The sequence below is a fragment of the Rhamphochromis longiceps genome, linkage group LG3, assembly GCF_057381845.1.
Source record: "Rhamphochromis longiceps isolate RC_006_pf linkage group LG3, R_longiceps_female_GT1.1, whole genome shotgun sequence".
Classification (NCBI taxonomy): Eukaryota; Metazoa; Chordata; class Actinopteri; order Cichliformes; family Cichlidae; genus Rhamphochromis; species Rhamphochromis longiceps.
This window is the reverse complement of record NC_140559.1, coordinates 30,213,056-30,225,055: the sequence shown is the minus strand read 5'-3', so window position 1 is coordinate 30,225,055 and position 12,000 is coordinate 30,213,056. Positions and strand designations below refer to the sequence as shown.

The following is a 12,000-nucleotide window of genomic DNA, read 5'->3' as shown; positions in this document are numbered from 1 at the left end:
CTGGATCCATCAGCGAGCTCCATGTAGTGTTTCTCAGGATCAAAAGTCTCATCAAACTTCATGAACTTGTTCTTCTCCGTAATGATGTGTGAAGTCGCACCACAGTCCACCATTAGTCCTTCTCTTATTATGTCAGTAGGCAGAAGTCTTTGACTAACTTTAAATACAAAAGTCTGCTCTTCTTTCTTGCCCTCTAGTTTTACTACAGTTAGTTTTGCGTCATCTCTGTACTTGGTTTTTCTTCTACATGTCTCATCACTGTGTGTCGAGCTTCTATGGTAGCTACACCACTTAGGTGTTCCCTTTTGGCGACAATCTTTTACAAAATGTCCTCGGTTTCCGCATCCATGGCAGGTGATTGATGTTAAATCAACCTTCATCACATTATCCGCTTTTACTTTGTTGTCAAATTTCTCGATTTCCTCATAACTTCGTAGGTTGCTTTTGAACTGTGTGAATGTTAAATCTTCACTGCTTTGAGTTGTGTGAATAGCAAATGGCTTGTAAGCTTCAGGAAGCCCCTTTAGAATCATAGCGATAATAAGTCCATCACTGATGACTTCTTTTGCATTTCTTAGGGAGGTCACTGCTTTTTCAGCTCGGATAATATAATCTGTCACTGTCTCATCTGGTTTCTTCTGTAAAGACGTCAGCTCTGTGTACAGTGCGATGATTCTGGGCTTGCCTTTACTATCGTAGTGGTCACGTAGTATTTTTAAAGCTTTTCTTCCATCGTCAGTCGCATCTCTCATTACCAGTGCAAGGCTTTTATCATCAAGAAACTGTATCAGTTCAGCGTAGCATTCAGCATTCTTCTCTGCATCTGGGTTAGTGGCTGATAATATAGTGTCCTTTAGACCAATGATCCGCATGTGGCCGAGAAACTTTGCCTCCCAAAGTTCGTAACTGTTTTCGTCTCCGTTGAACACTAACCTCTGCCATCTTCCTCCTGTTGTGTCACGCCTGGGCCCATAATCTGTTGAACTTGAAGAGTTTTCTTCTTCTTCGGCCATGTTCTCTTAATAATGCACACACTTGGTGGTTGATTACTTTTCCCGTTTCTTTTATTGTTAGTAACACAGGAGGGAAAACCATACATTACTTCAGCAGTTCGCGCTTTGGAACAACAGGAACAGGAAGTGAAGTAATCTATAATCACCAAAATAAAATCCTTTTCAAAATAAAATGACAATCAGAAAACTTCTTTCACAACATAAAATAAATTAATATATTTAGTCATGAGAACACAAATCTAACAAAACTAAAAAAGTTGATTTGTGTTTGGTAAATGTAAAAATTCTAGTAAAGTGTTTAAAAGCTTCCGGTAATGGCGGCAAAGTGAGGAGACCCGTGCTTCGCGTGCTCAGTTGTCTTTTTCGTTAAATACTCTCTGTAAATCCAAAATAGAACTTACGTTTTGACATAGTTCGTTTGGGAACATAAGAGAACGCTAACATGCCTAAAAAACTGAACAAGGACAAACAAAAAACTACGTTTGAGGCACAAGACGAAAGCGGGGTGGAGGAAGGGCAGATGGACGCTATGCATGAACACGAACAAGAAAAGCAACCTGCAAACCCAGAAATGCCTTCTACCTTGGACTTATTAAACGCTATTCGATTGCTCAAGCAAGAGTTCCATACTGAAATGGGTGGTATTATGTCAGCAATAGGAGCTGTTCAAGTTGATATACAAAAATGTGGAGGGCGAATTGACGAGGCTGAAAAAAGAATCTCCAATGCAGAGGACGAAATCACCTTATTGAAAAATGATATGGAAAGCCTTGAAAGACAGCCCAAACTTCTATCTAAAAAGGTGGAGGATTTGGAAGGAAGAAGTCGGCGTAATAACATCCGAATCCTCGGCATCCCTGAGAAAGAAGAAGGTACAGATCCACGTACTTTCATGGAGAAGTTTATATCGGACATTTTGAAAATCCCCCCTCCTGTCCTGGAAAGAGTGCACAGGATAAACACAAGGCAAAGCTCCATTGCAAACTGATCGAGAACTTTTATAATTAAGTGCTTAAGTTACAGAGATCGAGAAGGCATCATGAAAGCCGCTAGGGCGACAAAAGAACTGACAATAAGATAGCCTTCCTGCCGGACCTGCCTGCAGAGACATACAGACAGCAGCGTCAGTACGATGGTGTGAGGAGCTGCGGGAGATTGGATTGTGGAAACATCGGATCATTTATCCAGCGAGGCTGCTTTTGACCAACGAGGAACGTACGCATGTATTCGATACACCAGCGGATGTGGATGCCTACATTAAGAGCCTTAATCAAGTACAAGATGTATGATAAGGTATATGATGGTAGATCACTAACTCTGTTCTAACTGTATTTACGAACCATAATGGACTGAACAATTTATTATATTGCCAAAGGGTTGTTATACAATGCTGGGCTAGACATTGGTTGTTTTGTTCTCTTAATAAGAGTTACTAGTAATTTCACTTATTGTGTCAAATCTGTGAGAGTAAAAACTTGACAAGGTGGATTTATTTCTATTGTTATTATCTTTTTTTTGTTTCTTTAGTTAAATTCTTTTAATCAATTGTAATTACTCTAACAACTGTTGCTAAACGCGGGTGAACAGTTCCTCGGTTTAGGGTGGACATGTTCCAAGAAGAGGACGGAAGTATTTTTGGGGTTAAGGGATGCCTGTATGTTCTTACACAGGCTGGGGTGTGGGAAGGGTTGCTCTCTCAAATCAGTAAATGCTTAACATGGTACAATACTGTTCTTTTGTGTATATATATGTGTGTATTTATTTAATAGTACAGTTTTAACATAAGTGAATATATATGGCAGAAGTCTTGATTGACTGTGTTTCTTGGAACTGCAGAGGTCTACGTAAGTTAGTAAAAATAAAACAAGTCATTAGTAGGATTAAGAAATTAAAGGCCAAAATTGTGTTCCTACAAGAAACTCATATGCTAGGCAGTGAGACAAATAGAATGAAACATAGATGGCCCGGTCAAATCTTTTCAGCGCCTTACTCCTCCAATTCCAGGGGCGTCATGATAATGATTCACAAATCTATACCTTTTCACGTTGAGCATGTGCTTAAGAATTGTAATGGACGTTTTCTAATACTACAAGGTAATCTACTATCTACTAGACTAAATTTAATTAATATTTATGGCCCAAATGAAGATAATCCAAACTTTTATAGCAATTTATTTCTTAAAATTTCAGACTTGCAAGGTAAATGTATAATTGCTGGGGACTTAAATTGTGCTTTGAACCCACAGAAGGATAAATCTTCAGGCATGGATAATACTCACAATAGAACACAAAAGGTGATCAGGCAATTTATGAAGGAGTTAAATTTAATTGATATATGGCGAGAGCAAAATCCAACCAAATTACAATATTCTTGCTGGTCAGGTACACACAAAGTGTACTCCAGAATAGATTACTTTCTGGTATCAACTGAGCTGGCTCACTATATAAAAGATTGCCAGTATAAGGAAATAATAATATCTGACCATGCAGCCGTTATTTTGACTTTCATAGAACCAAAACTGATCAAAACTCTGATTGAATGGAGGTTTCAATTGAAGTGGATGCAGGACAAACAGTTTCTTGAGTTTTTAGGCAAGCAAATTAATGAATACTTTGAGCACAATTCAGATCAAACATTGGCAAGTGTGAGATGTGAAGCCTTTAAGGCATACTTAAGAGGGCAAATTATAAGCTATTCTAGTAAGAAAACAAGAGAAAGAAACCAAAGGATAAAATATCTGGAAGAAAAAATAAAAATGTTAGAAGAGATCAGCTTTCAATCAGGTCAAAATAATGAGCATATTGTAAAAGAATTATTACTATTGAGAACGCAATACAATGAAATGACAAGTGAAAAAGCAGCTGTAATTTTATTGAGATTAAAGCAACAATTCTATGATCAAGGAGAAAAACCCAGCAAACTCCTGGCTTGGCGTATAAAAAAGCAGGAATCTGAAAAGGCAATTACAAAACTTGAAACTTCAAATGGAAATATCATAGTAGACCCATTAGAGATAAATAATGCATTTAAAATGTTTTATGAAACGTTATATAACTCTGAATTCAACAATGCAACTAGAATGCAATCTTTATTTCTAGGTAAACTTGATATACCAAAAATTTCAGACAAAGACAAAGAAAATGTTGACAGGCAAATTAGTATATATAAAATTATAGATGCTATAAACTCTCTAAATGCTGGTAAAACAGCTGGCCCAGACGGATTGCCAATTGACCTTTATAAATACTTCAAAGATAAATTAGCACAGCCCCTCTTAGATATGTATATAGAATGTTTTAATACTGGTAATCTTACTGACTCATTAAGGGAGTCCCTGATAATATTGCTTCCTAAACCTGGAAAACTAAATAACAAGTGTGAAAATATGCGTCCTATAAGCTTAATTAACACAGACACTAAAATTATTTGTAAAATTCTTGCCAAAAGATTAGAAAGTATTCTTCCAGTTATTATAGGAGATGATCAAAATGGATTTGTTAAACATAGACAGGGTTTTCATAATGTAAGACGAGTCCTCAACATTCTTCATAATCAAAGTGAGCAGGAAGATACAGCCATTCTTTCGCTTGACGCGGAGAAGGCCTTTGATAGAATTGAACGGTCATATCTCTTTGATGTCATTGTTAGATTTGGGTTTGGAAATTTATTTCTGCATTGGATCAAGCTATTACACTGTCAGTCTGTTGCTCAGGTTCAGACAAATGAGATAATTTTTGTACCATTTGACATTAAAAGAGGGTGCCCGCAGGGTTCACCTTTATCTCCACTTTTATTCCTTTTAGCTATTGAACCGCTGGCAATAGGTGTTAGAACCAGCGGACAAATACAAGGTGTTAGGATTGGTAGAAAGGAGCATAGAATTGCTTTATTTGCTGATGATGTCATATTATTTTTAAAGCAACTAAAAACTTCTGTGCCTGCTATAAAGGATTTAATAGACCAGTTTGGGGCCTTCTCAGGGTATAAAGTTAATGTAACAAAATCATCATTAATGTTACTTAAACAAGGGTATAATCAAAACGTAAGTCAGAATATATCTGGCTTTACTGTTAATTCTGAACTCACTTATCTAGGTATTAAAATAGTTCCTTCATTAAAAGATGTGGTGGTATTTAACTATAATACAATTCTACAGAAAATTTCCAAAGATTTGGAGCGTTGGATAAGTTTACCACTATCTATTATTGGAAGGATAAGTGTTCTTAAAATTAATGTATTACCTAAACTGTTGTATATGTTTCAAAATGTCCCACTGGCTCCTCCTGCTGGATTGTTTACTAAATTAGCATCATTAGTCAGAGAGTTTATCTGGAACAAAAAGCATCCCTGCATTCGCTTGTCTTTGTTGTATCTTCCCTTTGACACAGGGGGGTTGAAATGCCCCAATTTTTACTGGTACTATCTGGCTATTCAATTAAGGACAATAATGTTTTATTTTTCATCCCAAAATACCCCGTCATGGGTGAGGATGGAAGCAAATTCTCTTAAAATGCCATTAAATTTGTAGAAATGTTGCTATTACAAGTGTATTCTAAAAATCTTAAACTAACAGCCCATCAAATTAAGTGTATGGATTATTGTACATTACAGGCAAAACGTATGATTGCATTAAATTGGTAAACATCAGATCCTCCTGCTATTGGTGCTTGGATAAATTCTTTGGCACAGTGTATGGCAATGGAAAGGATAACGTACTTTCTCAAAAACAAGTTAACATATTTTGATGAAATTTGGATGCCATTTAAAAACTTTATAAAAGAAGTAAACATCGGACAACTCATGTAGGAGTGTGGATGAGGAGAAAATTGTTTAGTATGTGCTAGCTATTTCTATTGTCTACTTTTTTTCCTCTCTCCTTTCTTTTTTTTGTTTCCTTGAATATGTATAAATGCCACATATTGTACAAATGTATACATATTATATGTGGGGCTTTTTTGTTTTTGTTTTTTAAAAAATTATTTTGTTGTTTGGAAGAGAGCAGGGTGGGAGGTGAGGGCGGGGGAAAAGGGTTCCTATTACAGCAGCATATTATTGGGAAAACAAACCTTTGTATGTTGTTGCAAAAGCAATAAAATTTATATTTAAAAAAAAAGTCTAAATAAAAAAAATAGGTGTAAAATATTAGTAAGCTTATACAGCAATAATAATACTATATTAGATAACTGAATTTGAACAAAATAAGGAGAGATGCCACTTACTTTTGTAAAAAAAATAAAACAAAATAACAATAATAAATAATTCTGACACATATAAAAAAAGTGTTTAAAAGCTGTTCTGTTTATTTAGAAAAGAAACGTCCACTTCATATGGTGTCAGGGTCCTGGGACTGGGCGACCCAGGATCCCTGAGCAGTCATGTATTATATTATTATTATTATTATTGCTGTGTATTTTGGTGTTGCTCCCCCTTCCCTGTGCTTGTGTATATGTGTGTGTGGGTGGCTGAGCACTTGTTTATAGGCGGCGTCAGGCCTGGAGGGTGTGGCCCTGCAAGGGGACTGGCCACACCCGAAGCCACACACCTGCTGCTGATCAGGCCTCGTCGGGGGAGCTACTTAAGAGAGTCTTGGAGCTCCCACCGACGCGGGATCATTCCTTGAGACTCCACGTTAGTCGTCCCATTGAATTGAGTTAATGTGTGTAAGTGTATGCCCGCGGTTATTTGTGTCCTGACGGCTGCGTCTATTGTTTCCCGCAGGAGGAGCGTGGAAGGCACGAAGAGCAGCGAGCACCGGGGGGTGCTGACACGGGAGCGGAGAGCACAGAGACACGAACTATTCACGCAGAGACACGACACGGGAGTCTGGGAGAACACGGGGATTTATTGTTGTTTTTGTTCCACTCTGTAAATAAACACACTGTTTATACATAGAGCACCGCGCCTGGGTCCTCCTTTCCCCACACCTTCCACGGTGTGCCATGCCGCACCGTGACAGAATGATCCCGCCACTTATGGACCCAGCGGTCTCCGAGGAGAGGCTCAGGAGGGAAATTATGGATGAAGTGTACCACCTATGTGAGGTGTGGTGGGAGAAGCCAGCGGAAGGTTTGCGTCGCGCCGTGGAGAGGCGGCTGCAGGAGATGCTTTTTAAATTCCCCTGGCTGGTGGGCTCCCTTAATGCGGTGGTCCTGGACTTTCTACTTTCCACCCTCCACCTCCACTCTCCTCCTCAGGCTGCCCACCAGCTCGGACAGCTGGTGGATTCACTGCCTGAGACGCCGGCCCCGACGTCTACACGGAAACGACGTTCGCGCCGCCAGCGTTCCTCACCGCAGCCACATCCACGGTCATCTCAAGAGCCGGCTGTGGTGAGTAGTACGGACAATTTTCCATTTCCCTCACCATCTGTGTTTGTGTCTGCAGTGGACGAGCTGACAGCGCAGGTAACATCACCTCGGTCAGAGGTCTTCACACCACTCGCTGCTTCACCATCTGCGGTTGTGGCGCTGTCGTCATCTCATCCGCATGCGGTCATCCCTCAGCCATCTTCTCCACCAGCGGCAGCCTCCATTCCACTACCCACTCCAGCAGCCCTGTCCGGAGGGGGCGACCTCACACGCGTCCAACGCCTGATGGACTGGGTAACTCACACCACCAACGCAAGGGCAAGAGTGGTGGGGTTAAATGCCATCGAGGCAATCCTGGAGGGAAACCCCTACCTCGGCCAGCTCAAGGGAGTTTCCGCCTGCCTTGGCACCCTGCGTAAAGCCCGGGGGGTGGTGCAAGCTCGGGAAACCTCAGACTTCGTCCAGCTGCAGCAGGAGCTCGGCATGCCCGAGCAGGAGCTCAGCGAGCCGGAGGAGCCCGCACCGCCAGCTGAGGAGCTCAGCGAGCCGGAGGAGCTCAGCATGCCCGAGCAGGAGCTCAGCGAGCCGGAGGAGCTCGCACCGTCAGCTGAGGCGCTCAGCGAGCCGGAGGAGCTCAGCATGCCCGAGCAGGAGCTCAGCGAGCCGGAGGAGCTCGCACCGCCAGCTGAGGAGCTCAGCGAGCCGGAGGAGCTCGCACCGTCAGCTGAGGAGCTCAGCGAGCCGGAGGAGCTCGGCATGCCCGAGCAGGAGCTCAGTGAGCCGGAGGAGCCCGCATCGCCAGCTGTGGAGCTCAGCATGCCCGAGCAGGAGCTCAGCGAGCCGGAGGAGCCCGCACCGCCAGCTGAGGAGCTCGGCGAGCCGGAGGAGCTCGGCATGCCCGAGCAGGAGCTCGGCGAGCCGGAGGAGCTCGGCATGCCCGAGGAGGAGCTCGGCGAGCCGGAGGAGCTCGGCATGCCCGAGCAGGAGCTCAGCGAGCCGGAGGAGCCCGCACCGCCAGCTGAGGAGCTCAGCGAGCCGGAGGAGCTCAGCATGCCCGAGCAGGAGCTCAGCGAGCCGGAGGAGCTCGCACCGTCAGCTGAGGCGCTCAGCGAGCCGGAGGAGCTCAGCATGCCCGAGCAGGAGCTCAGCGAGCCGGAGGAGCTCGCACCGCCAGCTGAGGAGCTCAGCGAGCCGGAGGAGCTCGCACCGTCAGCTGAGGAGCTCAGCGAGCCGGAGGAGCTCGGCATGCCCGAGCAGGAGCTCAGTGAGCCGGAGGAGCCCGCATCGCCAGCTGTGGAGCTCAGCATGCCCGAGCAGGAGCTCAGCGAGCCGGAGGAGCCCGCACCGCCAGCTGAGGAGCTCGGCGAGCCGGAGGAGCTCGGCATGCCCGAGCAGGAGCTCGGCGAGCCGGAGGAGCTCGGCATGCCCGAGGAGGAGCTCGGCGAGCCGGAGGAGCTCGGCATGCCCGAGCAGGAGCTCGGCGAGCCGGAGGAGCTCGGCATGCCCGAGCAGGAGCTCAGCGAGCCGGAGGAGCCCGCACCGCCAGCTGAGGAGCTCAGCGAGCCGGAGGAGCTCAGCATGCCCGAGCAGGAGTTCAGCGAGCCGGAGGAGCTCGCACCGTCAGCTGAGGCGCTCAGCGAGCCGGAGGAGCTCAGCATGCCCGAGCAGGAGCTCAGCGAGCCGGAGGAGCTCGCACCGCCAGCTGAGGAGCTCAGCGAGCCGGAGGAGCTCGCACCGTCAGCTGAGGAGCTCAGCGAGCCGGAGGAGCTCGGCATGCCCGAGCAGGAGCTCAGTGAGCCGGAGGAGCCCGCATCGCCAGCTGTGGAGCTCAGCATGCCCGAGCAGGAGCTCAGCGAGCCGGAGGAGCCCGCACCGCCAGCTGAGGAGCTCGGCGAGCCGGAGGAGCTCGGCATGCCCGAGCAGGAGCTCGGCGAGCCGGAGGAGCTCGGCATGCCCGAGCAGGAGCTCAGCGAGCCGGAGGAGCCCGCACCGCCAGCTGAGGAGCTCAGCGAGCCGGAGGAGCTCAGCATGCCCGAGCAGGAGTTCAGCGAGCCGGAGGAGCTCGCACCGTCAGCTGAGGCGCTCAGCGAGCCGGAGGAGCTCAGCATGCCCGAGCAGGAGCTCAGCGAGCCGGAGGAGCTCGCACCGCCAGCTGAGGAGCTCAGCGAGCCGGAGGAGCTCGCACCGTCAGCTGAGGAGCTCAGCGAGCCGGAGGAGCTCGGCATGCCCGAGCAGGAGCTCAGTGAGCCGGAGGAGCCCGCATCGCCAGCTGTGGAGCTCAGCATGCCCGAGCAGGAGCTCAGCGAGCCGGAGGAGCCCGCACCGCCAGCTGAGGAGCTCGGCGAGCCGGAGGAGCTCGGCATGCCCGAGGAGGAGCTCGGCGAGCCGGAGGAGCTCGGCATGCCCGAGCAGGAGCTCGGCGAGCCGGAGGAGCCCGCTCTGCCAGCTGAGGAGCTCAGCGAGCCGGAGGGGGAGCTCTCGCTGCCGGCCGAGGAGGTCAGCAGACCGGAGGGACCTCCACGTCTAGCGCGGCCTCCTCGCCGTCCACGTCCGGTGCGTCCACGTCAGCGATCGGCGCGTCAGGGACCTGTTGCCACGCCTCGCTTTTGCTCACCAGAGCAGCGACGTTGCCATCGGACCCGTGGCAGGCCGCCGGAGGGGCAGCGCCGCCGCCACCGGACCCGTGGCAGGCCACCGGAACCGTTCCACCGCCACCGGACCCGTGGCAGGCCGCCGGAGGAGCAGCGCCGCCGCCACCGGACCCGTGGCAGGCCCCCTGAACTGTTTTGCTGCTGCCGCCGGACCCGGGGCCGTCCGCCGGAGCTGCTACGTCGCCGCCGTTGGGCTCGAGGTAGGCCCCCTGAACTCTCTTGTTGTGTTGATGGGCCGCCTGTGACTGTTTGTGGCGTCTTTTCGTTTTCTTTTTGCACCGCTGCGGGATGCGCGGTCTGACTCTGAGACTGTGGACTGGGTCGGTTTGTTGTTTTGTTGTTTTTGCTTGTTTTGGTTCTGGCCCTCCGTCCTGGTTCCCCCCGCCGCCCGCCCTGGGTTGGTTGTGCTGTTTTTTGTTTTGGTTTTGGGGTCGTCGGGAGCCTTAGAGGGGGGGTACTGTCAGGGTCCTGGGACTGGGCGACCCAGGATCCCTGAGCAGTCATGTATTTTATTATTATTATTATTATTGCTGTGTATTTTGGTGTTGCTCCCCCCAGGGCCGTTGCTAGCCATTTGGGTGCCCTAAGCACAAATGCTTTATGGTGCCCCCCCCCCCCCCCCCCGCCACTGAAAAAAAAAAAAAAAAAAACATTAATACTTTTGAATTTCTCAGTGGAATTTGTTTAATTAAATAACAACAAACATGACAGTTAAACAAATAAATAAGGTTAAAGGAGGTTAAAAATACTGTTACAAATAAATACTGAAACAAAAATTGAACATTGGAACAAGAACAAAGAGCCTGGCAATAATGTGTAATTTTTTTTATAAAAAAAATAATATATATAATATAATAGTATTATTATTAATATATTTACAAATAGTTTCACAATAGAATTTAAATAAGAAACTTAAATAAGAAAAATAAGAATTTGAACACAAAAGCCACATTCCTTAAGTAACTATGTTAAACATTTTTACAATTCGTTGTCAGAGTATGCCCTAGACTCTAGGGCATACTCTGACAACCAGAAAATGCAGGCGTGGTGTGCCTCTCTAGGGCCTAGAGAGGCACACGCCTGCATTTTCTGGTTGCAAAATCAGCTATAAGGTCATCATATGATAGCTTCTGAGCCACGTCACCATTGATGCTGATAACAGCCAGACCACTTAAACGTTCCTGCCCCATTGATGAACGCAGGTACGTTTTAATGAGTTTGAGCTTTGAAAAGCTTCGCTCAGCAGAGGCAACTGTGACAGGCAGGGTCAGTGCAATACGCAGAGCAATCCACAGATTGGGATATACCTCTTGAAGCTGATTGTCATGTAAAAATGACAGCATTTCCAAAGCAGACGTCTGTGGTGGCAGCTGAGGAAGGTTGATGATTTCCTGCATCATCTCAGGTCCATCAATGTCAGCTACTCCCTTATCTGTCAGTGTCTTCTGTACTTCAGTGCAGTGTTTTGTTTTGTTTTTAAATCCTCCTTGGACATCCCATTCACTTTGCTGAAATCAAGCAGCACTCCATATTTCTCCTTCACTTGATTCATGGTCTCAAACCTCTCCTGTAGGGAGATTAAAGCAGAGTCCACAACACAATTGAAAAATGTGACCTCAAGCTTTTTAAGGGCATCATGGAAGGGCTCATCAACAGCTTCATATGCAAACTGCCTTTTTGTGCTCCTGAGCCTTTTCTCCTTCAACTGTGGTTCTATGTTCAGGGCCTCACAGAGTTCTTTGGCAGCTGACACAGCCTCATCAAACCCAGACTGTCTGTATTTAGAGAGGTTACTTTTGGCAGTGTCAATGAGCCTGACAGCAACATCGAGCTGCATGGAGCTGGACTGTAGTAACTTGTTCACCTGGTTTGTGATTGTAAGAAGTTCACACCACACGATGGAGCAAATCAAAAATCGAAATGAGGCTACTTCCTCAGCAAGCACTTGAGCCTCCACCTTTGCGACTGCATCACTTACAGCTTCTCTGGCCTCCAGGAGAGCATCCCTCACTTCTTTTGTCTGACTCC

The 12,000-nt window shown here is 46.7% G+C and overlaps 1 protein-coding gene across 1 annotated transcript; it reads left to right on the top strand.

Annotated features, from left to right (window-relative positions):
- The first annotated feature begins 6,317 nt into the window (after nucleotides 1-6,317).
- LOC146674028 (uncharacterized) lies at nucleotides 6,318-10,403 on the top strand. The gene is made up of 5 exons (XM_085392774.1): nucleotides 6,318-6,641; nucleotides 6,732-7,780; nucleotides 8,051-8,407; nucleotides 8,699-9,142; nucleotides 9,614-10,403. Exons 2-5 carry the CDS (start codon nucleotides 6,953-6,955, stop codon nucleotides 10,271-10,273), a joined length of 2,289 nt encoding a protein of 762 aa, XP_085248900.1. The 5' UTR covers nucleotides 6,318-6,641; nucleotides 6,732-6,952; the 3' UTR covers nucleotides 10,274-10,403.
- Nucleotides 10,404-12,000: the final 1,597 nt, after the last annotated feature.